Below are 27,948 nucleotides of genomic sequence, written 5' to 3'. Positions count from 1 at the left end.
GACTTCTACACAGTACAGTATGTGTTGTTTTACAAAGCCATTACCAGCTATCTTGACCCGTTCTTCTGTTTAGCAAAGAGAATCCCAGTTGGCCTCGTTCCGGAGTGGACCTGCTTAAGACCTACTTATACTCGCCAAGATGAGGAGACGCCACTGAGGGACTCAACAGATGGGAGACTACTGCCCTCCCAGCCCTGATGAGGAAAACTGGCTTGAAAAATATTTGGTTGGAAGATTTAAGTTTGGCAATTATACAGATACAGTTTTGTCCAAGTAAACAAGACACAGATGCTTTAAGCTCTTTTAGATGTTAACATTTTAACATGAAGCACTAGCAGGTGGGATTTCCACTTTGTACCACTTACCTACACCGCTTGTCTCAATCATTCCAAAGCTGGGAAGTTATAAAATTTCCAACCCAATGAATTGCTCCATGAGGTATGTGTGAACATCAAGTGGAGCAGTATTTTTTACTAATTGTGCTTGAATGTTTAGTTGTTGCGACAAATCTTTTTCGACTCTCAAACTTGAACATTAACAATCTTCTTCTTTCGGCTGCTCCCTTTAGGGGTCGCCACGGCGGATCATCTAAACTTGAATATTACAATAACAATATTTACTGATAAACTGGCACAAAAGTATCAATCTTGCGCATTTGGGCGCAAATGTTCTCAATGTGATAACCCATTTTATTTAAAGTGTAGACTTTTTCATAACTGTGGAAGAAGTTACTGAAAAGAAGTCTGGCGAAAAATGAAAATTTTAATATCTTACAATCTGTACAGCCTGGGAATGTCACCTGAAACAAACTGACAAAACTGGCAGTATGCAAACCTACAACTAATAATAATAATAATAATAAAAAAATTTAACATGTCAACCGAAATATACGATGCAGCAATTCATAAAATACGTTTAACCAAGATTGTGTTCCAAATAGTTTTATGGGAGTTGCCTGATCAAATGATACAAACAACAGTTCTCATCATACACCATCGCTTTAGATGGCACAGAGTTTCAAGAACCAAAATGCCTGTTGTTCTGTACATTCAACAGCAGCTGTTGCCTTTTTATTCAGAATATAAAACAAATACAAGGATACAAACGTCATTCGCTGAAAGCGTAGTCCAGACACAAAGACTTTAGTTATTTGTTTTAGTATTTACAAAACAGGTTCTTGTCCGTCTTTTAAAAACGTGGAGTTTTCCAGCGCCGGTGATGTCAAAGCTGTAGTCTGTGGTGACGTACGGAAGCTCCATTTCAACTCCATGCTGAAAGAGAGTAAGAAAGTAAGTACCTACACAAACAGGTGCACTGTAGTGAACGCAGTGAAAATCCTATTAATTCTGACAAAACTACATTCATAGGACATTTTATCAGGTAGACCTACCATACATGTGTATTTTATAGGTTTTCAACTACTGATTATAGTCCATCTTTTGCTGCCGAATTCAAACCTTTAACCCATCAATCAACAGACAAGGGCCATTTTTGACCATTCTTCTATAAGCACATTTGTGAGGTCAGACACTGATGTTGGAGGAGAAGGCCTGGCTCACAGTCTCCTCTCTGATTCGTTCCAAAGGTGTTCTATTGAGGTCAGGACTCTGTGCAGGCCAGTCAAGTTATTCCTCACCGAACTCGCTCATCCATGTCTTTATGGACCTCACTTTGTGCACTGGTGTGCAGTCATGTTGGAACAGGAAGGGGCCATGCCCAAACATCCCCCATCCTCAAAGGGGCCGTCCCTAAACATGTTGGGAACATGAATTTGTCTAACATCTCTTGGTGGCGGTGCTTTACACCACTGCATTCAGTGCTTTGCATTGAGCTTGGTGATATAAGGCTTGGATGCAGCTGCTCGGCCATGGAAACCCATTCCACGAAGCTCTCTATGCCGTTAATCTAAAGGCCACATGCAGTTTGGAGGTCTGTAGTGATTGACTGCAGAAAGATGGTGACCTCTGCTCACTATGCGCCTCAACATCCGCTGACCCCGCTCTGTCATTTTACATGGCCTACCACTTCGCGGCTGAGTTGCTGTCGTTCCCAATCGCTTCCACTTTGTTATAATACCACTGACAGTTGAATATTTAGTAGCGAGGAAATCTCACGACTGGACTTGTTGCACATGTGGCATCCTATCACTGTACCACGCTGGAGTTCACTGAGCTCCAGAGACCCATTCTTTCACTAATGTCTGTAGAAGCAGTCTGCAGGCCTAGGTGCTCGGTTTTATACACCTGTGGCCATGGAAGTGATTGGAACACCTGAATTCAACAATTTGGATGGGCAAGTAAATACATTTGGCAATATTGTGTATGTGCTGGACTTTTGTTTCTCTTTGAGGTCTGTGAATGATGTTTTATGAAAAATGTTTAAATGCTTAAAAAAATAGAGGCTATGGAAAAAAATTATTTGTCAGTAATATTTTTGGAATATTGGCAATATTTTCTCCGTTTAGCGGAAAAAGGAGACGAGAGTTTTTAAACTTTTAAAAGAAATACTGCCACTACAGTCTTCCTAAATGGAAACCTCAAGAGCTCTATATCTATATATAGGGTTTAAATAAATAAATAAATGAATGAATGAATGAATGAATGAATGAATGAATGAACTAATGAATGGAAACAAAAATCTGAAAATATCAGTCAGTTTGATGGGGGGAGTATGTTTAAGGTTCATTTTATTCCTACAATTTGTGCAGAACTTCAATGGAAACTTGGCTACAGTCTTAAAGAAGACATATTTTACAGAAAGTTACTGTTTCATAGACAACTACTGGTTAGCGCTGGTCTACAGACCTCTACCCAAACCCGTACAAGGCCATTTCAGATCCTTTAAACCACAGATCCACCTGAAACTTATTGGTTAAAGTTAGTCAACAAATAGCATTGCGCACAGTCACAATCCTAGACACCACTGTCGCTTTAACTATTTTAAGCATTACTTACACATAATTTGCATAGAGCTATAACTGTTTTACTCAAGCTTATTCTAGTAAAGAGGGATCTGTGGGTACTTGCACTCCTCCCCAGTTTACTTTCTCTGTTATCTCTCCCTACATGTACTGAGCATTTAAATAAATAAAAATATCTGTTTAAGCCATCTTGGTTTAGTTCAACTTCTCTGTGCACTACACTACATGCAAACATGACAGGTAACTCAGAAAAGAGAGTTTTCCTCATTTCAATGCCTTCATCCTCTTATTATAACACCTTTAATAATTTTTTCTAATTATATTATACAGTCGGATTCACTTGAAAGAGGCCCCAAATTCTGTAATAACTCTCTAGTACGAAGCGATCTGAACGAAACAACGTGCAATGCGCTCCTCAGTACATGGAGCTTCCAAAAAGCCGGGATGTCCCTGCGTCAGAACGATGAGGTAAGGTGGCGGACAGCTGTCGCAACAGTTAACCTCCGTTTGCAACTTCCGAGTGCATAAAAAAGTTGGCACTATTAGTAGTTAAACAGCATTTGATGCTTCATAAGAAGAGTGCCATAAATTATAAATCAATAATTCATGAAATATTATTAATTACCATAAATAATAATAAATACCACTTCTGATCATTAAATCAAGCATCATTTTCTTTGTCCATATTGCGCAGTCCTAAACGAAAGTACTAGAAGTCAGAGATTTTCAATTCAATAACAGCATCTGTATTAGACCTGACACTGATCATATTGGCCAGATGTGATTGCGCCACACTTTTTTTAGGGATGCTCATGATAAAAATCTAACAGTACAAAAAAAAAAAACAAAACAATAAAAAAAAAAAAACAGGAGCTCTTCATACAGAAGCTTATGTGTGGCCTCACCCATCAGTACTATCTTGGTTCATATAAGAAACACTTTTCTATATCTCTGTACATTAATACAGAACTGCTAGAACTGTGTATAAATATCAGATATTTTACTTGGCCTCAGCCAATCAGCTTTTAGATCCGGAAGTTTTTTTTTTAGAAATTATATTTTGATGGGTTGCATCTTTGATTTTAGGCTTGTCGGTTAATGATTAATTGCTGACTTATGACAATTACCTGTGAAGAGAATTTCCCACAAGTTGCATCTAGTTCAGATATCAGAATCAGAGGAGAGCCAGTGTGTTTGTAATTGCAAATGAATGCAAGTTCAGAATCCTAACCCTTACCTGTGTGGTGAAGAGTATTTTAGGCATCTTGATTTCCCCGAGCAACAGACAGTTCACTTGCCTCAGGGCAGCAGGGGGTACTGGAGTAACCAAAAAGTAAAGCCCGCGTGCCATGTCCACCCCTCTAAGGACACCTTTAACAAATGGGGGAGGAAAAAAACATCAGACCTAAATTTTAAGCTATGTTAATCTAGATCCACTGTATATTCCAATCAATCTGTGATGCCTTCCTATGCCAGATATGAAACAGGAAATGCGGTGTACTCACCTAAGCCCACGCAATGGCAGATGGGTACCTGGGAGAGCAGTACTGGGCCTCCCCTTCCTGATACTTTTTCTCCGAGACAGCAGAGTCCCACGAGACTGGCATTGGCTGCATATAGAATGTGGTTTGGCGCCACCTCACAGTGTGTAACTCCTATAGCTACAGCTGAGTGTGGCACCTGCAGGAAGGAGAACAAACAAGGCACAGAGAGAATGCTGAGTGAAGACAAGAATAACAAGCAACATGCATACAGGTGCAAAAAGTGCTAAAAGACATGATATTTTCATGACTTTTCAATATTATATTAATAAAGCTTAAACTTGTAGCTGGTCTAGCTAAGCAGGGGGAACACCATATGTTATGCATATTAGAGCAGAGGAAACAAAACAGTAATGCCTTGTTCTCCAGGACTAGTGTTTGACCTCTCTGCATTAAACCCTCTATGAAAAACATATGCAAACAACCCTGAAGTGCCTTGAGGAAATCAGCTATGCTCCAGTTTAGTTACAGCAACCATACTTTACCTGGTAAGGAGTGAAGCAGTGGAGGGGGCGAATGGGGCCTGGTTCTGAAGATTGCAGGTGGCTGAAATACCCAAGCAGCGCCAGGTCCCGAAGCTCATTACTACGTTGGTGACGCCTGCAGGAAACACATAGGAAAAAACTAATTTGTGGCGACAGCAACAAAATCTTTGTATACTGATGACCCCCACTCTCTGAATCCCTCAAGGTTTTAATTTTGACTAGAGAGCACCAACAGATCCAAAATGAATGGGGCCTCTGTAGCATTTGCAAAAATATGGTTAAATTATACAAAATTCAATTTCCTTTTTTTCCCCCCAAGAAAAAGAACAAAAATGAATGTGTTGAAAACATGTTAATAGTACAAAGTTGTTAAAAATAAATAAAACGTTAGGCGTGTCCACAATGAACAGATCTGTGAATGATTCCATCATAACTGACAAAACAAAACACTGCGAATGAAGTTATAATAAAATTTATATCTAGAACACCTGGTATTTACAAAGTGGTAAGAGATGACATCAAGAAATTACTATAAATACATTCATATGCAAAATTCAGAAGTTACAATTTACATGTCCTGTTGATTTTCTCAGTTAAAATAAATTAACATCCTCTACACAGAACAAATTTAAATGTGTCATTTTTAGGCAAATCTTACTGCACAATTTCTGTTTATTTGCTATATAATTTATCACATCAGGGAAGGGAATCAACATACAGTTAAAAAAAAGTGCCTTTTCTTTTGCACAAGCCACATTTTTTGGGTGAACTTTTACATTATTGTGCACACAAGTGTGTTCCTTGTAAAGGATGTGTTAAGTTTTCTTCACTCAAACAAAACAACCACGTTGACCAAGGGTGTTCAAATTGTTTGCATATGACTGATAAATAACATACTGTAATTATATACATTTAATAACTTCCTGAGGCTCCCAAAAATGTGAAATACTGTATTTAAAATGACTATATTAGATTTAGTGACCCTTATTAGTCCCACAAGGTCAGTAGGCCAACCAATTAGCCATCTGTGGCAGCAGTGCTAAGCTCTTACCACCCAATAACCAATTGCTGAAAACAAAGCTTTATGTTTTGATACAGTAGAATCAAAAGCTAATTACTGCATTGACCAGAAATTACTGATCTAATCAATTTAGCTTTTTACGTCCATCCAATCCTATTCACTGAGGATTGCTTCATGTGTACCTCCTGATTATCAACTGCACTGCTTAGGCAGGTGCAACAGGACTTGGAAATACTGCCTCTACATGATTAGATTTGGAGAACCAGGCAAAAGGAAAATCAACTCTTCATAGCAGTCAAAATCTACACCAGGGGCATCTGGAGTCTGGAGGTATTCATCTCCTGATTTTACACATATACAGTACACAGTCACATATACAGCTATACAGTCAGTTATAAACATCTTTATGAGTTGAACTAGATTACTGTTGGAGAATGGAGAACACCAAACACAGCAGTGCTGTAGTCTTCAATGACTGACGCTCATCTTCAAATACATCTGCAAATAGCATCAGATATTGCATGCTCTCACAGGAGTTTAGATCAAAGCACAGATTACAGCTTACATTTCACCAGAGGTGCCAGCCCCTTCAAACTCTGAGTGGACGCTGAGAAGGACATGACTCCTCGCAGAGAGGTGACTGACTGGCTCATCTGTGATAGAAGGCTGGGACGGGGGATGTGTTTGCCACCCCTGGGCAGATCGTAGGAACTCGGGGGTGAGACTGTGGCACTGGGGCGTGTCGCCATAGCTCAGCTGTACCAAGTGGGTGACGGAGAAGAAGCGGATGAGGTCCAACAGCAACTGGAAGCCATGGCCTATAGGAGAAAACACTGGTTCTCAGGACAGGATAAACGCTACATTGCACAGAGACTAAAATAATTCATTTAAGGGAACAAAGGAATGACATTCTTTACAAAATGTATTTGGCCTTAAAGTTAGCATTTTATTGCAATTGATTGATATCACCAATTCTATAGGCAAATATAACCTGGCCAGTCAAAGGTTCACTACCCGCTGTGGCATAAATTGTGAAGGGAAACATTAACGGCAGCACTAACAGTGGTCTATTTTGTTATAACATGTAATCCAATGAGTTTTCATGACAATAATAAGGCCATAACCTTTAGTGAAGCATGATGCATACTTGCAATAAATGTCCATACCATCCATATATGGATTCAAAGCTGCAAAAATAGCCTGTTTTGAATTTACTGTTTTTTTATGTCACGAAAAACAACACATTTACGCACGTTCACCTATTATGCTTCTAGCAGGTTAGGCCCACCCATTCACGCCAAAGTTATAAGGAGTGTTTCAGGACTACTTTTTAAAGGAGGCACAACACAGGACAGCCAATCAAGGTAGTGTTTATTTACATGGATCAGTCTTAAAGGAAATCAGGTTAATTATATGGAATATCAAGAGGATGGAAAATAGTCAGGTAAAAATGAACAATGACTATTTTTGGTACCTAAAACCAACCAAACATTATAAGTAGACAATTATTACATGACAAATGTAGGGATGTGGGCCCTTTAAATCATTTTCAACTGCTAATCAATAAAGCAATTTATTTCCTAGGTGAAAACGTACCTTTTGAGCACTTTCAAACTGAATTTAAGCTTTCCCTCCCAAATATAAAACTGGCTAACCCATAACTAAGTGCCGTTAACATTTATTACATGGATATTAGTTTAGCAAAGTGCCTGACCTTTGACCCAGCCCATGGTATTGATGATGATGGGATTTTCTCCACTGTAGTGCCTCCACAAGGTTTTGAGGGAGTCCAGATATCTGTCCAGGTCAGCCTGGCAATCGGCCTGTCCATAGAAAACCATGTGGTCTGGCTCTCGCTGGTGTGTGAAAGGAGGACCTGAGGGGAAAAAAATAAACAGTGAGAGTCACGCCATCACTGGCTTTTGGATTGAAACTGGACTTAGTTAATAGCGAGATAAAATGTTATAAACAAAAGAACGTTTTAATTGGCTTTACAAGGTCTAATCAGGGTAAACCCTACTGGAAATCAAATATCAAAGCCATGTTACTGCGTCTGATATCGGAGGCAACAGGTACAGTATTACTCATGTTTCTTTCCCTTCAGCTGTGGATGTGTACTGCTTGTACATACCCAGCAGTGGCTCAGTCACTGTGCTCAAAGAAAGACATCCAGGAGGAGTGAATTCAGTCTGTCCAAGGTCACACTCCAGATACTCTACACTTGCAGTGCTGTGCGCACACACACACACACACACACACACACACACACACACATTAAAACAGATATAAAAGCAGAGAACGAACAAGCCCATCCACATAGTGTTTTACTCTCCAACAAAAAAGTCATAATCACTGAACCCTTCTACAACAAATTCTTATTATGGGATGCATTTTGAGTTTCTACTCAATTTACAAATAGAACTGTATAATGCTGGCACTTACTGGTTGAGTAGGCTGTTGATGAGATGTCGGTTAAAGGTTGACTTGCCAGAATTTTTGGCCCCACACACAAGAACAATGGGACAGCGGTCAAAATCCCCTGCGGGAAAAAAAAAAAAAGACAAATAACAGTTTAGATGTATTAAGGTAGGAGACGTATGAATAGAAATAGAAATAGAATAACCACCGTAGCTCTGTCATCCTCTTTAATGAGCTAAGCAGCACTAAAGATAAAGCACCTTGAAGAGATCAACGAAAATGTGATATGCTACTGGTCAAAAGATGAAGGTAGTGGCATAAATGTTTCTTGGAAACATCAATCAGCTATTAACAGTAACATACTCTGTTACCTGCCTCAAGACTTCATCATCACTTTTCAAACACAAGGCATTCTAGCTGATAAGTAATTCTCAAATGTTACATAGCATTCTTAGACATGGACTCATCTACAGCTCTGTTCATGATTCTGGGCATATTTTGAATATTTTGTGCTTTCTTCAAATTAGTTGAAACCCAAAACGTTTTACCACTGTAGCATCATAACAGAAGAATTTTATACATGTATCTTCAATTGGTTTTACATTATTGAAAACTTTGAATTTTTTTACATGGTAGTGTATGTGTATAATGCATACCTTCCCAGGCACTGAGTAGGTTGCTGAGAGCCTCTCTGTAACTCAGGGACGTGACAAGACCTTGTCTACACGGCCCCCGCAAAGCTGTAACACCCACAGCCGAGAGGGCAGGATCATATACAGCGGCCTGAGAGCGCAACTCTTTCTGTAAAAGACACACACACACCCCAGGTTGCAATGTAAAGTGACATAGACACTCATCATTTAACCCATGAGTAAAAGTCTATTTGAAGTAGCAATGCTTTCTTGCCACAGCTACATCCATAATACCATTTATTTATGCTCTCTCTCTCTCTCTCTCTCTCTCTCTCATAAAAACACATGCTTACATGCTTACCTAGTGTATGCGGCCGCAGAAATAAGCAAATAAGCAAATGACTCAAGAGGAAGGCTCTGCTCACATTGAGAAGAGAGAACTTGGACACAAATCGTAGTTTTGTTTTAACATTACACCGTGGCCAATTCCAGGAACAAACTGTGATTTTAGCTCATTTTAAAATACATACAGAGTCACATTCATGTCCACTTCCCCAATATGGGTGGAGACACATAGGCTAGCAAAACGGAGGCAAAAATGTTGATATTTCTTACCAGAAGTCTGTATATGCCGACTTTATGAAGTTTAATCATTAATGCAGTGACTTTTTAAACTGTCTTTGTAATACAGTCTGCAGAGAGACTGTTGTCCTACTGTGACATCACCACAGCATGTTATTTTGAATGATACAGCTACTTATTTTTTAATGAAAATAAGTTATAATTTATTTTGAATTAGCACAGCACAGAACACCTCTAAAATTGGCAAGTGTACATTTGGCTTTAGAGGACATTCACACACAGCTCAACCAGCCAATCAAAATACTTCAGATATAAAACTCCACAAGTAAGCTTCTCGATTAGCCTCAGATGTGATTTCTGCCATCACCGTGTCTCAGAGACTGATGTTGAAAGAGATCTAAGATAACTAATGTAGCACTGCTGGCTAATGGTTGGGTCGTCGTTATCCAAATGTGTCTACACTGTTGTATATTTTATTTATCATTGAGACAGCTACGACTGGCACTACATGGTAACTGGTGCTGTGCTGTAAGGCTTTATTTGGTGCTTTAGGTGACTGACTGCATCAGTTTGGGCAGAATGTTGGTGAATTCAAAACTGATAGTGTTTCCAATCAGATTTGGGTAAGACTCAAAGCACAATGCTTTGCCTCTTAACCTCTAGTGCAAAACTGAACAAGCTAAATTTAGCCATTACACACAGCTCAGCTCAGTGACTACATCTGGGGTACACAGAAAGTTGTGTTCTTCGGTCCCAACTACTGCTTTCTTGGTTACACTTAATACTCATTACTAAGACTGTGTGTGAAGAGCAGCAGCGTTCACTCACTGAGTTGATGTCAAAGAGCGGGCTGAGCTCACTGAAGCTGCTGAGGAAACGTGTGAGTGGTGTGTCCAGCGGCTGCAGCAGCACCACACACGAATCGGAGTCCACCTCGCTTAGCAGCCTCTTCCGAGGCTCTGTAATGCAACAACAAAGTCACACATCAACCTGCGTGGTGTTTTATTAGGGCTACAATGTTTATCTGATGCTTATCAGATTATGAGCAAAAAGAAAATATTATTGCTTTAACAAAAAAGTGCTATAATGTTCATAACACACTAGGTGTTAATCCAACACACTGCAGAAAACTACAACAAAAGTTGCGGTTTATTTATCTTGTATTGTTTGGTTGTACCAGAGTTTATGCCATTAGATGCTGATTATGTGCTGCAGTGACAGCTGATCACTGCAACCACTGCTTATTACTCATTTAATACTCTATTTCATAGAGCAGTTGCTCCTAACCACGGTCTTGGAGAACCCTCCCCTGCACATTTTAGTATATGAATCATTCCAACTAATTAATGAGCCATTTCTGATTTGAAGTTGGTGGAGTAAAGAAGGCAAAACAGCAAAACGTGCAAGATAGGGTGCACCTCAGGAACAGGGTTGCGATGCTTTGCCACAGAGTAATGGCAGGAAAATTCTACACCAGCTACACATTTAGATTTTTGTGTTTAACCAACAAACTCCTGCATGATCCCATCACTATATCCAGGAATCTTCTTTTATGATGGGATAAGTTACCAGTGACTGCAGTTATATGTAATATCACTACATATAATAATCAATACAAATTACCAGCCATTGAAGGCTCCCCTTGAAATAAAACAGCTCTGGGACTCTTACAACTTCTTGTATAAAGGACGTTAGCATCTGACTAATTGCTACTAATTAACTAACAGCCTGGCTAATTAACTTTAGCAGCACTTTGGTGAGCAAAAACATGTTTCAATCCATTTCATCTGTAACACTGTTGTGAGCAGTGTTAATCACATAGCTGAATTCATCAAGAGAGACTACATATATGAATACAAATGTGTCATCAAAGAAGAGTTACATTACTTGCAGTCCATTCATTTATCATGGTGGCAAAGCACTCACCTGAGGAAAGGTACTTGCGGACAATGGCCTTGGCCTCCAAGCGGCCTTCTTTCTTGTTCTTGGTGGACGGTGTGCAGTCCCCTAAGGCTGTGATGGTGAGGGGGCAATGGGATGAGGGGGAGAAGAGTGGGTAAGGTTGCTGGCCCTGCTCTATAGTGAAGCCCAGCACCTCCACACGACCGCTGAGGCATGTGAGCAAGCACCTCCCTCGGAAACACAGGGACTGCAAACATAAGATCACAAAGGTTGAGGCCTCGATAGCAGAACCACTCAAGAGTACAACCAGGATCCACATATTATGAGCTGGACCATTTAGAACTTTCAGAACGACCAAGAATCTGTTTTACCTGGCCTTGCTGCAAAACCAACACTGTGTGGTTCTGGACATGATCATGCTGGGCATGGTATCCCGGCAACTCCTCGTCCTCCAACTGCTCCGAAGCAGCTGGGGCTGAATTTTCCCGACCTCCTCTTCGCTCCATACCATTCTGAAGAACACTCTTGGCATAGGAGCGCCACTCCTGAGAGTCTTCCGAATCACTGGCGGCCTCCACCTCTGTCCCACCATTAGTGTGGGCTTGAGGGAGGGTAACAGGAGCGGAGACCTTGCCTTTGGCCCTAACTGAATGATTGTCCTCAAGTGTCAAGTCCACGGCCTTGGTGTACACCTTCTGCAACCGTTTCAGCTTGAGCTTTTGCCTGGTAGCCAGATGATGCTCCAGTTTTGCTGTGGCAGGGCTTGAACTGAGGCCAGAGGGGTCCACATTGCTAATTTTTTTGTTGTGAACACGCCACTTGTTCTTTGGTGGGTGGCGCTTTCGCTGCTCATTTCTGGAACGAGGGGAGACTTTATGCACTTTCATTGTTGCTGCTTCTGTACTTTCATTGGCACTGATTCACCTAGACAGAAACATAGAATAAAACATTTACATGGACAAGAAGCACTCCAACATTCACCATAAGCCTTTTTAATACAAAACCAAGGTGGACTGGCCCTTTAGACATAACTTACTGATTAGTTACACTAGTTCTGCTAGTAACAGTGACACTTTCCTTCACATCTAAACAACATGGTTATAATCTTCACTAGTTCATCCTATTTTAACATTTCATTTATTTGAGCTAAAATGCTGTAAATGAGTAAGACAAATGCAATGTTTACACAGCTTCTGCTCTAAGACTGTCCTAATACTGAGCTAACACGCTGTGTTAGCATTTCACTGCTTTTATCTTCTTTAAAGCTTTTTCATGCTTAAAGCGTTTAGTTAAAACATTTATAATATTAACACGGCTCAAATCAGCCCAGACTGGTGTATAATACTCGTGAAAAGCACTTCAGGTGTTGTTCGTTGTTATCAGTCACAGCGCTGCCTAAAGCGCCTCGCGTTAGCCACGCTACCGCTACCTGCTCACCTCTGTGTGAAAAGCCAGTATCTCTGTTTTGAAGAGAACATTCAGAAAGTAACGCCGATAAACATTAAAGTTAAATACGAACTAATACTCGGGCTGTACTCCGAATTATCCACCTAGCGCTGCTAACAGTCTAATGAGCGGCAGGGCTTCAGTCCATGTGAGGAGCAAACACTTAACTACAAGACTCGGCTAGTCGCGTTATAACGACACGCTACGTTACCGTTCGTAACGGACCGTCATGCTCCCCCCTCCTGAAGCTCTTCTACGAAAAAACGTGGTCTAATAGAGCACTTTAAACGGGGCCATTGGGTTCACACTGGGACACAACCAAAACGTTAAAACAATGCAGCTAGCGGCTGGCTAGCGTTAGCAGCAGCATTCGACTCGTGATTTGTTCTTTTGAGTTGAATCTTTCCAGTCAGCCGGTGGAACCGATTCACCAATCCAACTGAATCGATCTGTATAGCAGCATCTACGTCGCTGCAACGTTTAGTTTTGTTTTATAAGAAAAAGACGACGGGTTTTTGAACAACAACCTCTTGTAATTTTGCTTTATAAAATGATAAATATTGTAGCATATCAAGAACAATGTATGTAAATTAGCTTGTCTCGTCTCCCTGACCTCCTCTTTCCTTTTGCCTTTGTGTAGTTTTGTGCTTTGCTCGTGTTATTTACACTTTGTGGACATGAATCTTCCATCGCCTTATTTGTTGCATCTTTCGCTTGCGGAGCCCCATAGGTGATAAATGGTGACCATTTTCAATAAGCTGTGACTGTAAATCAACATATGGAGGCCACGAATTAGTTCACCGAATCCATAAATAAGTTTCTCATAACTTGTGGCCTCAGTTATAGTAATTCTTAGCGCGCACTCCCTCAACTGAATCTCTAAAATTGAGCATGGACTTATGTTCCAGCAATCCCCGCGACCCATAAGGATAAGCGGCTTAGAAGGTGTGTGTGTGTGTGTGTGTGTGTGTGTGTGTGTGAGAGAGAGAGAGAGAGAGAGAAAATAAAGTTGGCTTGACATACGAATCAGTCAATCGCTACATCGGGAGTTCGGAAGTGAACCAGTGAGTAGAGTCGATTCGGTAATTGAATCAAAACGAGAGAAAAGGCTTCGTGATGGACAAACTAAGGCATTCTCGCGTTTTAGTCTCTGTACTCGACTTTAACAACAAGCTATTAAAACATCTGTTATGTTTTCTGTTCAAAATAAAACACACTGTTAGTCATTTATTATTAGGCAACGCCAGATGTGCTTTAGTGTACAATGTTTTATCAACAAACCGAAACTCCGTTGCAAAGCTTCGTTTGGCCAACACCCTTGTAGGCTTCAACATGCAGGCGTCATTTCCTACGTCTGCCCAACATGGCCGCCTGATGTTTAGAGGAAAAAAGTATTTAATGATTTCAGGGTAAGACGGCTTTGCTGTATTGCTGCTGTAAGTGTTGATTCGACATGGGGAAATAAGCGGGTATTTGCTGTCGGGATTTGGGGGAAGGTGAGTTATTCGCTGCTGCTTTTATAGGCTCGAACTTTAGGGAGCGTCACTAAAATACAGATATCGCGCTCAACGTCGAGCTAGCTAGTAACCCTAGAGCCGAACTAGCCGGATAAATATTGGAGACCTTAAGGTGCTAGATAGGAATATGTGCATCAGATGTAACTGTATTTTCTCATTTTTTAGAAAATGGGAGCTTACTGTAGGGCTGCAACATCTCGAGAAGCCAAATTGGTTCTTCAAGCACAAAATGTGCAGTTTCTGATTAAAGCGGAATTCCACCAAGTTTTCAAAATGTCTGAGTAATTCAGCCCTTGACATGTAAACAGAGTCCTTCAGAGTGGTTTGATGTAAATGGCTAGCTGTAGAGATAGTTAGAGGCTGTGATTTCTTTACAGTGGTGGTGATAGGAACCAGGGGTCACAGTCTAAGTATAACCATTTTATTTATTGTCTAAAATCACCAGAGAGCCTACACGTGTCTTCTGAGCATTGATGTGTAGTGCTGATGATGGTGAAGTAGTGGAAAATCTGGGAAAAAAAAGGTTTTGGGGCCTATTCTGCCTCATAACACCATGCATACACCCCCCCCCCCACACCTTGAATAGTTTAAAAATAAATGAATTAAAATACATTCGAGGTAACACTTTATAACAAAATGATCATAAAACAATATGTCATAAATCAGGCCACATATCTCTAATCATGTCCTGTAATAACTGTCTGTGAAGGAGCTTTTAGAGGCATTTAAATCTTCAGGCATTTAGTTCCTATCATTACCATTGTGAACAATTCTGGGTCATTTCACACCAAACCACTCTGAATTACTTTGTGTACATGTTAACCATTTAACTCTGTAGAATTTTTGAAAAATTGGTGGAGTTCCACTTTAAGACAGCAGCCTTTGGGGACAAAAGTTGGCCATTAAGTAAGGCCGTGTCCTGTAAATGTTACTTATTTCATGATGTCTTTGTTGTATTAGTTTTTTTTGTTGTTGTTGCTCTGCAGGGTGTTCTTGTTGTTGGTCTGACTTGCTTCCCATCAGTAAAGATGGAGATAACGGCTCAAAGGAGCGCACATGCTCAGTGGGTGCTATCCCGACTCAACCAACAGAGGGAGCTCGGCAAGTTCTGCGATGTCATGCTCAGCACCCAGAACGGTCAGGTGTTCCTGGCCCATCGCAATGTCCTCGCCTGCTTCAGCCAACTATTCCAAGACCCCGTTTCTACCAACACACCTAGCATGGAGGTCAATCTTCCTCAGGAGTGCACTGAAGATGGCCTTGAGCTGCTTTTAACTTTCTTCTACACCGGTGAACTGCAGCTGAACAGTGGTAATGAGGCAAAGGTTCGAGGTGCAGCCAATGGACTGTCTGTCCCTAATTCACTTATACCTGGCCAGGGTCCGCCAGGGACTAAGGCTCCCGAGGGTTTGGACTGTGCTGGGGATGCTGAAGGCAAGCCACCTTTGTCCTCATCTGTGGTGATGGACACCAAACTTGACCTGACTGTCCAAGAACAATCAAAACCTCGACAGAGAGTGAAAAACAAAGCGGAAACTGTAGGGAAGGCAGCGCCAGCAGTACCAGCGGTTGCAGAACTTGACGATTCCTCCAGTGCCATTTCATCCACCACTACTCGATCTGGCAGGAGAGTAAAAGGCCCGAGCAGGCTGGTTGGAGAAAGTTCAGTGACTGGTGTTCAAAAGTCATGTACACCTAAGAGAAGATCACCAGCTACTGAGGACAAGGCTGAGGGCACTGTCACCACTGAAGGAGATCAGAGTAATACTCAAGTGTCAAGCCAGGCAGAGGTAATCATTTCATTCACCAGATGTGGTACTGTTCGTTTAAGTGCTCCATATTTAAGAAGTTGCTGCCATACTTGAGTTGCTAGTTGGCTTGTCCTGATACAGCCCAGGGAATCAGGGCTGAGCCAGGTGAGTATTAAAGGCCCATTTCCTACATTTTTTTTCCGTATTTTATTATTTATTATTATATTGTGGTTTTCTGTCCCAAAAACAGCCATAATTCCTTTTCCCAACCTCCCAACCAGTTTTTGTTACTGTTCCTTTAAGAGTGATCTATGTAGGCGTTCTGATTGGCTGGCTGTGCGTTTATGGGTGGAGCTAAACTGCTGTGGCCTGAACAGGTAGATATTTATGTGACATCACCAAAATGCTTCATTCAAAACGGCCTGTTTTGTGGTTTAGTACGGACTAATAAGGCTACGTTCACACAGCCGATCCGCTCTGTCTTCTCATATGTGACACAGATGTGTATCTGTGTGTCAGTGTAAACGGAAAAAAACGCATTGCATCATACCTGGTACTGGAATCCAATCCGTATCCGATCTGCAGCAATGTGGCTCAGTCTGAACAGGCAGATCGGAATTCATGCGACTTTTACATCAGTTCATCTCGACAATTGTCATCATTTCGCGCTGTTGAGACTCAGAAACATTTAGTCTGATGTTTCTGTTCAAAAAACCAGAAGATACTCATTGCAGCCACTCTGGGTTTGAAGAGGATTCGAACGAAACGGCCGAGCACGGCTGGAGGAGCCCGAGGCTACAGCGCTAGAGAACAGTCTAAACAATCCGAGGACGCGAACCGAAGAAGTGGCCGTTGCCGAATAACGTGCCCTTTTCACGGTGCCACGTGAAGTACTGCTCTTTTGCGCATGCGGGTCGGTTTGGGAGCTGATCTGTTCAGACTGATGTCGTATACAGGTCACATTTAAAGTATAGTGTGAACAGGCAAACAAAAAAATCGGATTTGGTGAGAAAATCAGATTTGGGCCACTTTTACCTGCTGTGTAAACGTAGGATGGTATGTATACTAGATCAACTTTTTATTGCACGAAAGCAAGGAGAATTATTTTGTCCATGATATGAGCTCAAACATAGTTCACAGTGTTCAATTTTGCACACACTAAAAATGAAGTAATCTTACTGTGGTATTAATTAGCAGACTAGAATATATTATTTAGATTGTGTGGCTATATTATCTGTAAAAATGCAAATATTGGCTCAGATCAATATTGACCAATACTTAATGTTAACAATACTCAGATTAAATCAGAGGTAAATAAACTGATTCAGGATGTCCCTATTTTAAGGCACAATTTTTAAGTCAGTTATGATTCCTGGCTGTCAAATAGTGTTTCTCCAGAATATCCCGTCTTCTCTTTGGGTTTTTAGGTATCTGAATGGCTTTTTCATGATTCCTCTGATTGTATCCATTCATCTTGTAGCTGGTTGTCGTCTTCTGCTTCTACCTTAAACTTTTCCAAACAAGTGTTGGTTCTTCGGAGACGATATGTCCAGTTTAAGATAGCTTTATTTTTGGTTATCTGGGCTTTGAGTGACCGGTGAGGCTTGATTTGTTTGAGGATCCATTTGGTTTGTTATCTGTGCTGTCCAAGGTCTCAAAAGTCTTCACCAACCCAAAGTTCAAAGGCATCAACGTTTCACTTATTTACAGTCCAGCTTTCACGTTCACAAAGAACCAGAGAGAAGAACACAGTTATAATCTTTGTTTGCAGAGTAAAATTGTTACATTTGAAGTTACTTTAATCTTTGTTCTGCCAAAAGCTGATCTGTGGTGTGTTTCTCGAGTGCCCCTGTTCCACCTTATCCACGTTTTCTCCATCAGTTTTAAGGTTAGCGGTGTTTACTGTTTCCTGATTCAAATATTGTTATGTTATGGTAGCTTTAAGTCTTAAGTGCCTGTATCATTACAGAAAAAAGAATCACGTATTGTTATGAGTCTGTGTTATAAGTATTAGCCGTCTTCATGTTGAGCTGAAGTCACGCTCCATTCTATTCTTCAACTTTTCTTATAAGAGCCGTCGGGTCCTCTAGATTTGTCCTCTACACATTGAATGTTACTGATATTTCTTCCATTTGAATTGGCAGAACTGGGCTTCCATATGTATAGGCTGAATAAATACTGTAAATGCAGATAAAAAGTGATCAGTCATTTTTGTGTCCAGTCGTAGCTACGAAAAGAGAGAAGGTACCAGTGGACCAATAAAAACATTAAAAGTACCTTTATTTTCTAAAAGAAAAAAGTAAATATAATGGTGATATTAAATGGGTCATTGGATTTGGCAGTACGGTTTGTCTCCACACTCTTATGGCGTCAGAACAACCAAAAAATGAAAGAAAACCTGTGAGAAGCTGCTTAATATGAATGTTTTTGTAAACTTGCTCCTTATTTCTCTGAATTGTTTATACAAATGAGATGTAGATAGTTTCGCTCGCTTTGACAGTGGTGGCAGAAATGCAGCGTTAATGGTTCTTTTGGACGCTTCAGTTTTTTTTGTTGGAATTTAATTAAACTCAATTAAGAGGGGCACCTGCCTACTGACCAGTATGTCTTGAATATGAAGTTAGTTTTGTTTCCAGAATGCTGGCTGGTGGCGTCAGATAAGAACAAATCCCCATTGGAACGGGACCTGATGTAATATTCAGGGGAAAAAAAAGTGAAAATTGCATTGTTTCAGTAGCAAGACATATAATTACACATAAACTTACATAAACTATGCAGAAAAATACGAAATAGAAATAAATCTAGACATAAGTTAAAGTGAAGAGAAATAAAATAAAGTGTAAAAGTATATTTACATATTTACATGGCATATGAGACAGATTCGCTGTATTCACAAGACAGCAGGCACTGAGTGGTATGAGGTTGTCTAACAGCACATATTATAGACATGACTACCTTTGAGTTGCATCAATATTGTAGTGTATATTCCAAGTGCTTAGTGAAAAGTGTCATTACAGTAATAGTTGCACAGTCTGTATTAATCAAAGAGGAGATACAGTGATGTGGTTCAGCACAGTTCAGACAGCTGGAGATCAGTACCTTCTCTGCAGTAAGGAGAATTGTTGTAGAGCCTTATGGCAGTAGGTAAGAAAGATCTCACACGGCGCTCTTTAACACAGCACAGCTGTAACAGACGACCACTTAATATGCATCTCCATTCATCCAGTGTAGCATGCAGAGGGTGTGAGGTGTTGTCCAAGATTACTAACAGCTTGTTCAGCGTCCTCTGTTCTGCTACAACCTTCAAAGAGTCTAGCTTATCTCCTACAACAGAGCCAGCCTTTCTAATAAGTTTGTTGATTATGTTCAGAGCACTTTTGTCAATGCTGCTGCTCCAGCACACAACAGCGTAGAATAGAGCGCTCACTACAACAGACTGGTAGAATGTCCATAGGAGCTTAGTGCACACACCAAAAGACCTCAGCCTTCTTCTCAGGAAGAAGAGACGGCTTTGGCCTCTCTTGTACACCATGAGAGTTTTACAGCTCCAGTCCAGCTTGTTTTATTTTGTATCCATGCAGCTAGCTATGCAACCAGTAGTACATTGTACATTTCTAGTGAAAATATCACAGATCCTTAACATTATTAATCATTTTGGTCTTCCCTATAATACCATATTGTTTTTTTCCAAAACATGTATAGGATGTTCCTGCTGACAGTCAGAATGATGCCGCTGTTGAAGATGTCGACGAGGATGCTGTGGGTCTCAGTGTTTTTCCAGAGGGCACTGATGAAGAGTGTGCTCCTCATGATTCACCTGTCACACCTTCGAAGAGCCCCAGAGAGAAGCGCAAACGAAAAGACAAAGCCAAAAATAAAGAAAACGGAGAGGCCTCACAGAAGGACGTGAAGAAGGGCTCTGTGCAGTGTCCCACATGCCACAAAACATTCCTCAGCAAGTACTACCTAAAAGTGCACAACAGACGGCACACAGGGGAGAAGCCCTTCGAGTGTGCGAAGTGCGGGAAATGCTACTACAGGAAGGAGAATTTACAGGAGCATGAGGCCAGGAACTGCCTCAGCAGAGCTGAGGTGGTAAGTTTAAAAAAAAAAAAAAAGCCAAATCTAACTGATCAGACAATATATAGCCCAATATAATTGCTTCTTTACATGTCCAAGGTGAATTTTTAATATGAATGTAATAATTAGTAACTTATAATGTCTGTTATGAGTAAATGAAAGAATAAACATTCTTAATTTTCAATGTAAGTTAATGGAACCAGATTTTTTCCAGGTAATTTTGGACCATTTCTGCTGCTGGCTTTTTCAGATTTTGTTTGAAAATGGCAAAAATGCAGATGCAAGGTTTTGTTCCAAGAATGACAATATATGATTATTACTTGTAAAATTTAAATATTGTTATCAGGAATTATTATATTACAACTTTAACATTTTTAGCAGCCTATTTTTGGATGCTGCTGTATAAAGAAAAGAATGCCACAGTAATAGTCATTGGCAAAGACATTGGCAATAGACATTGGCAAAAACATTGCCAATGTTTAATTTACTAACTGTTGTGATTGGGTTATTGATGCCTGCTAAATTGTATGAAAAATGTAGATAAAATAAGTTTACAGTAATTCTCTGAAAATTGCCTGATTTGATCTTTTGTCAGTGGTGGAATACAGACAGTGAAAACAATGCACCAAGCTTTTCTTGAGGTTTTTATATTGGTCAAGAAATGTCCCTTCATGATAATCGATTATCACTATTCTCTCTGATTTTAGCATTCTAACATCTGTGCAGTTGATTTGATTGCTCTAGACTGATGCAATGCATTTTGCATGTCTATCATTAGGAAGAGGTTTATGTAATTGCTACATGTTACATATGCATTGTGACAGGTTGTACTTTGATAATGATCTAAATGTGATTTCTTGTTTGTTTTAGGTCTTTTCTTGTTCCAGATGCTCCATGACCTTTAAGAAAAGACAAGAGCTGCGTCTCCACATGGTCACGCACACAGGAGAAATGCCAAATAAGGTGCGCTCCTCATAGCACACACACATACAGCAGCCAAATGTTAAAATATACGATATGCTCAAATTCTAATTAGTGAATTCAGCAACTTTGAGCTGTACCCATTATTGACCCAGACATTCAAATGCACAGCTTGAATAATCTCTTTAGGAAAAGCATTGCTAGTAGGGTGGGATACTCTGAAGCAGATACACAAGAACCTAAAATTCCCTCACATTTGGCTGTAGAGCAGTGGAGCACTATTGAATACCTATGACATGAGTTGGAGCTGTGTTTATCCTTAACCCCTCTACATGCCCACCTAGTGGTCATTCTGCCAAGAGAATGAAATTGAACTCTGATGTTTCTAATCTATAATTCAATAAAATATCTTTCTTATAAGGACACTGATAACCCTCTGTTTGAAATGTTGTGACTCTGTGTTGAGCTTGCTGGTGAGCAGTTAGGAGTGAAAAGGAAGGGGAGAGAATAAAATACTTTCATAAATGTTGACCTGTTTGATCCCCTACAGAGGCAAAAATTTGGTTCAGCCATTTTTGTAAATGAAACACATTTCCATCGAAATATACTCCATCGTTATTGAAGAAACCATGCATTAATGTTACAATGCCGTTGTCTCCCCATGGTAGTGCACTTCATGCTCTGAACAGTTCATGCAGAAGAAAGATCTTCGGATCCACATGATTAAAATCCATGGAGCCCCCAAACCACATGCGGTAAGAACAGGCTTTAAACCTACATTCTGGAATACAGTACACAGAAATACAGTGTTGTAATTAACGAGCCCCTCTCCTTCACCCAGTGTGGCCAGTTATGGCAGATTTTATTTATGTTGTATTTTTTTCCCCACTATGTTAAACCCAAATAGAACTGTGAAATAAAATGTCCAGAAAATGCCATATTTAAGTGCGTTCTCTGTAGAGAAAGGATTCACTTATTTTCAGCAAGACATGTAATCAAGACTTTTTTTTTGTATGGCTATAAATGTGTTGGTTCTTGTGACATCACAGAAAAAATAGGTTAAAATCTGGCTGATTTTGCAGGTTAGATTCCATATGTATATTATACAAACTGGGGAGTAATTGGTGTATTTTGAAACTTTAACAGTATTTACTTTAACAGTGTAAAAGAGTAAAAAAAAATCAGTTTTTCAAAGAAGAGGCCCTTTAAATTCTTACATTATTTAAATACACAATATACAATCAAAATAGTGTAATATTGTAACATAAAAATGAAAAAAACTCAACGTAAACCTACCTAAATTCTTCATTTGTATATTTTTTTTGTCTTTTTGGCCCACCACAATTATTACATAATTGGACCCTGATATACACTCCTTTCTTTCACTCCTTTCTTTCACTCCTTTCTTTCACTCCTTTCTTGGCCTTTAAATTTGAATAAGATTCTTCACACTCTCATATCTCATTCACAAAAATGGTTCTTTAAAGAACTGTGCATTGAAAGCTTCTTTAGGGAGCTAAAAATGGTTCGTCTGTGACAACTCCAAGCAAACCGGTTTGGTTCCATTTAGCACCTTTATTAGCGAGTGTGAGTAGTGATAATATATATATATAGTAATATTCAATATCTGTCTGTAATTCTGTGACTGTGATCGTGTTGTTATTCAGCAGATGTTTTGAACGTATGCAAGTACTGATTTCCAAGTGACCCTATTTATTTATTTATTTATTTATTTATTTATTGTAGTGCTCACTGTGCCCCAAGTGTTTCCTGTCACGCACAGAACTGCGCCTCCATGAGGCAGCTAAGCACCGGGGAGAGAAGCTGTTTGTGTGTGAGGAGTGTGGTCACAGGGCGTCCAGCCGCAACGGCCTACAGATGCACATCAAAGCCATTCACAGGTAAATATATATGGTGCTATTCACAGTATGGCGGTGATTATAAATACATATATAATCTCTGTTTTGGCAGAATGATCAGCAGTTCTGAAAATGGCTTAGAATCTCATCCCTATGTCGTCGAAAGCCGTGAAACTGCCCATTTCATCACATCCTAACCATGAACATACTGACGTCTAACTCTCCGTTCTCTTCAGGAATGAGCGTCCTTTCGTGTGCGAGTTCTGCAACCATGCCTTTACCCAGAAAGCCAACCTTAACATGCACCTCCGCACACACACGGGCGAGAAACCATTCCAGTGTCACCTTTGTGGCAAGACCTTTCGCACTCAAGGTAATTCTCAGTGTAATTCTTTAACCAGTTACACTAGACTAATGAGAGCTGTAAGTATATTTACATGGTACATTTCCAGAGTTTATGTACACTTCATATAAAAAGTCAGTTGTGTGTGATTTTCCTAATATTTTTACCCCAAACAGTCATTAGAAACCAGAAAGGGGAATTAGAGTCAGTGACTCGGACTGGAGTCTTATGTTTGCTGTTAAGTGAATGTGACACTGGCTTAACAGCCAGGCATATAAAATTGAGTGAAAACATTTCGCTAATTCAAAATTTGCTTTACCAGTTAATAACAGTGCTCTTTTGTTTTGGTTACCTTTCATAGAACCAAGGATTAAAATTGGATCTGGCTTAGAATTTTGCTTTGTTCTAATATTGTTTCCATTTCTGCTTCACAACTCCATCTTCCTTCTCCAGCTGTTAACTGGCCAAAACAGAATTAAAGAAAGACAATAGTAAAGAAAACTGCTATAGAAAAATGTGCATGTGTTGCTGTTAATATAGCAACACCGAATCATCTGCTGCTGCATTTGTTCAGTGTAAAAAGTTAGATAATGTCGTTAACCATCTGAAAGTTTATTTTCCCGGATTTGGATTGGATTTACTGACTGACTGTTCATTTTTCACGTTTTTTAACTCCTGCTCCAAAATCCTGTCACGTGCGTGAGCAGCGAGCTTGGACAAGCATCACCGTACACACACTGGCGAGCGGCCATACAGCTGCGAGTTCTGTGAGCAGAGGTTCACCGAGAAAGGCCCACTGCTGCGCCACATAGCCAGCAAACACCAGGAAGGCCGGCCACACTTCTGCCACATCTGCAACAAGTCCTTCAAAGGTGAGAAGCCTTGGAATTGCTGTCTAAATCTTTACAAAGGGCCATTGTTGTTAGTGGCCACTAACTTGTATGTGCCAGACAAATAGAAATACTTGTAGCTGTGTTGGAAAAAGTGAGATGAATTATGTGGTTGTATTATGTCTCAACCATGGCAGTGTCCAGTTGTAGCTCTTTGTATTATGAAATGTCATTGGTGTGACCCCCTCTCTTTGCTCTGTGATGTGATTATTCCATTCAGCCATCGAGCAGCTTCGCGTTCATGTGCGGAGACACAAAGGCATGAGGAAGTTTGAATGCACCGAGTGTGGCTACAAGTTCACTAGACAGGTACAGTGGTAGCTGAGACGGGTCAAAATAAACATTTAAGCAAAAGTTTAGCCAAATTTCAGTTTTCCCAAAACATGTTTAAAGGGCCAATAAATATGTATTTATTTTCCTAAAGTCTACTTAGAACGTTTGTGTGGTTTTAAGCACAAAAAACAGTCATAATTAATTTTTACATGGATATTTTCCACCTCCGCTATGCCTTTTAAAACTGATTGATGTAGATATGTGATTTCTGATCTAATTGGCTGCCTGGCATTGTGCTTTATTAAAAAAAAGCAGTCTGGGCTGAAACACTAACTTTTCAGTATAAGTGGGCAGGCTTAAACTGCAAACTGCTGTAGACGAAGTAGGTGTATATACATATCCCGCTGTTGTCAGAAGAAAACCTCATATCTCCAAAATGACAACTTTACAGGAGAAGGAAAAAACATACTTTATTTTTAATGTAAGATTTTTTTCCAAGTCATTTTGGGCTGCTTCTTTTGGACCATTCATCATGAAATTTATATACAATGTAAAGAGCAACAGGCATTTTAAATTAAGACAGAAATGGAGATTCCATTTCCGACAACAGCGATACATATATAATGTAGAAACTGACTGACTTGAGGTCGCTAGGTCTTGGTCTGTTGTCATGTTAGCATTTTGGGCTGTCCCTTGTATGTACAATACAGATCCCCAGCATGCAGAATACTCTGAGGTGTCTGCCTCATAAACTTGAAGGTCTCGGTTTGTTGACTCTCCATGTTCCATCCTCTCCTGTAGGCTCACTTGCAGCGGCACTTGCAGATTCACAACCGCGTGGAGAACTACAACCCCCGCCAGAGGCGACTGCGCAACCTGGTGGTGGAGGATGAGAATGCAGCTACTGCATCCACTCCACCGAGCCAGACAGAGGTCACACCAGAAGAGGGGGACATAATCAGAGTAGAGGTCAAGTCAGAGGTCCAGGGGCCAGAGCTGGGGGCATGCACCCAGGCCATGGAGCCTGGGGGAAACCAGGCTACGATCACAGAGACAGAGGCTGCAGCAGGCAGTGGAGAGCAGCCAACGTTCAGCGAGATGAAGCACGCAGAGGCTGCGGATGAGCAGGATGGCTTTGCCGTGGATGGTGTGATTGAGCACACAGTGCTGGTAACGGACACGTTTCCCATCCAAGCGGATCTGGTGGTGGAGTTACAAGGCTCTGGGGCTCATGGGAAGTCCTGAGGGAGAGAAGAGTGACCTACAGAGTGAGGATAGCTGTGTAAATGCCTTAATCCTTTGAAACACCCAAAAGAACGTCAGTAATTGACTAGGATGCACACAAAAAACATTTGCATACTGCAGCCTGCAATGACAGTCATGATGCCAGGATAAGGATTAAAGAGGAATTCTATTCATTTTTCAAAATTTCTGTGTAATTAAATGGTTGAGATGTGAACATGGAATGTTGGATAGTAGTGAACTATACCTACTGATTTTACAGTGGTGGTGATGGGAATTGGGGGTTGTGGCATCTGGCATTGCACATCTGGCCACTGTATTTACTATCCGAAAAACTCTGCCATGAATGTATTAAAAAAAGAAGGGAAACAAGAAGAAATACAGATTTTAGGCCCAAAGCTGATCTCAAAACTGTCATAAAACTGTGTTTCAGGCATCAGACAGCTTATTCCTAACCATTTCATGGAGTCACTTTTTGTGAGGGAGCTTTTTAGACGCATTGAATACCTTGAATGTCTGGTTCCTATCACCACTGCTGTGAACAATTCTGACTTTGCAAGTTTCTCTAGGAGAGAACATTTCACACCCAACCACACTGAAAGACTATGTTTACACCTTAACCATTGCATTATGCTTAAATTTGGGAAAAAAAAAAAAACGATTGAAGACCCCTTTAAGTCCACATCAGCTCCATCTAAGCCTTTTCTCGCAGAGGTTTTCTAAACTGAATGGAATTTTTCTGAGTTTCAAACTTTAGGTTGAAGCTGAACTTGGCAGTAAAGTAGATGTCCAAAAGGAGGTCTGGTGACCACTGCTTTGAGCTGATTAGAAAGCAGTTTTGTTCCTGCTCATTTTTCAACCTCACTTAATGGCCTAGAATTAAACAGGCTGTTTCAGCCTACAGAATTACAGAATGCATGTGGTGGGCACAAATGAGTAATCTGCTCTGCAGCCCTTTTATTTCTTATCACATTAAAAAGCCATGAGGAGACTTCAGGAGAGGAGTGCAGACTACTGCCATGTGATGGGAAATGATCACTAATGAAAGATGAAAGAGCTGTGATGGGAAATGATCACTAATGAAAGATGAAAGAGCTGTGATGGGAAATGATCACTAATGAACTGAATGCTGTGCTGATTTTAATGTCGATCATTTCTCCAAAATGGTTTTGGTATCGAAAACTGTGATTCCAGTTATATAGTCCAGAAGTTTACAAATTGCATAATCTTCCTTTATAAAATTCTGAATTTGCCATGTTGATTTTCAGTGTTTGCACTTGTTTATTACATATGTATTAAGGATGTACAGATCAAGATTTTTTTTTCGGACAGATTCCGATGTCTTTACAGAAAAAGTGGCCCACTTTTATTAGGCTAAATGCTTTCTATTAGCCAAAGTTGCAATATAAATATATTATTTGCTATATTAAACTGGCATTTTAAATTCTAGTCTTAATTGCCAAAAGGGCCCATATCCATCATTTTTCTTGCACATTTTTTCTCCCATTCATGTCCATTTATGGTTGAATGAGTTTATGCAACAAGAATAACTTTAAACAGACTTGTTTTTGTTACTGCACCTTTACGACTAGTATATAAAATAATATATACAAATATAGTGTGTCATTACCAGCCTCGCACTTTACATCATTGTGATCAGCAAAAATAAAAATAATACATTTGCTTAAATCCGTTCTTGGTCGTTTCCGATTGTGGCCCTAATATCGATGCTGTCAAAAAATTAATAAAAAATGCCCCCCCCATCATTTGAGAACAGCAGCTGCCCTTTACATCAGGTGAAAGTTCACAATAAATAGGCCAATAGAAATCCTCCAAAACTGCTTGCAGTAAAATCGTCTAACATTATTTACAATGAATACAAAGGCCGTTGAGCTTTCTCCTGTACAGTTGCCATTTTGAAGACGTATGATCATACGCTTGTATATGTACATGTATGTGTTTACGTAATCACATCTGTTCAGCTCAGATTTAAGCATCAAACTGATCAGGAACTGAAGTAAATGACTTGATTTGCTCTCAAAACACAGCCCTCCTGCATGATACCAATTTTGGGACATAGAGCAAATATATACTGTAAATAAATGCACACATTTTATGATTGATT

The 27,948-nt window shown here is 40.1% G+C and overlaps 2 protein-coding genes across 4 annotated transcripts; one reads left to right on the top strand and one right to left on the bottom strand.

The window, feature by feature from the left end:
• Positions 1 to 925: 925 nt before the first annotated feature.
• Positions 926 to 13,336, bottom strand: nol9 (nucleolar protein 9). Of its 2 annotated transcripts, none has more exons than XM_017720905.2 (13): positions 13,159 to 13,336; positions 11,873 to 12,425; positions 11,526 to 11,748; positions 10,428 to 10,558; positions 9,042 to 9,186; positions 8,410 to 8,506; positions 8,099 to 8,196; positions 7,682 to 7,843; positions 6,533 to 6,785; positions 4,947 to 5,061; positions 4,426 to 4,600; positions 4,158 to 4,291; positions 926 to 1,271 (listed from the first exon to the last, which is right to left on the bottom strand). In XM_017720905.2, exons 2-13 carry the CDS (start codon positions 12,386 to 12,388, stop codon positions 1,143 to 1,145), a joined length of 2,178 nt encoding a protein of 725 aa, XP_017576394.1. In that variant the 5' UTR covers positions 12,389 to 12,425; positions 13,159 to 13,336; the 3' UTR covers positions 926 to 1,142. The 2 variants fall into 2 exon arrangements, with proteins under 2 accessions (XP_017576394.1, XP_017576395.1); XM_017720906.2 differs by lacking the exon at positions 13,159 to 13,336 and adding an exon at positions 12,939 to 13,103.
• Positions 13,337 to 14,124: 788 nt separating this feature from the next.
• On the top strand, positions 14,125 to 27,084 carry zbtb48 (zinc finger and BTB domain containing 48). 2 transcript variants are annotated; one of them, XM_017720908.2, is made up of 10 exons: positions 14,125 to 14,356; positions 15,451 to 16,254; positions 19,918 to 20,310; positions 21,166 to 21,258; positions 21,885 to 21,971; positions 22,963 to 23,117; positions 23,312 to 23,448; positions 24,126 to 24,290; positions 24,529 to 24,617; positions 25,383 to 27,084. In XM_017720908.2, the coding sequence occupies exons 2-10, from the start codon at positions 15,493 to 15,495 to the stop codon at positions 25,824 to 25,826; spliced, it is 2,325 nt and encodes a 774-aa protein (XP_017576397.2). In that variant the 5' UTR covers positions 14,125 to 14,356; positions 15,451 to 15,492; the 3' UTR covers positions 25,827 to 27,084. The 2 variants fall into 2 exon arrangements, with proteins under 2 accessions (XP_017576397.2, XP_017576396.2); XM_017720907.2 differs by having other exon boundaries at positions 14,125 to 14,443.
• The last annotated feature ends 864 nt before the right edge of the window (positions 27,085 to 27,948 follow it).

This window comes from Pygocentrus nattereri, chromosome 9 (genome assembly GCF_015220715.1).
Source record: "Pygocentrus nattereri isolate fPygNat1 chromosome 9, fPygNat1.pri, whole genome shotgun sequence".
Taxonomy (NCBI): Eukaryota; Metazoa; Chordata; class Actinopteri; order Characiformes; family Serrasalmidae; genus Pygocentrus; species Pygocentrus nattereri.
This window is presented reverse-complemented; position numbering and strand designations above follow the sequence as displayed.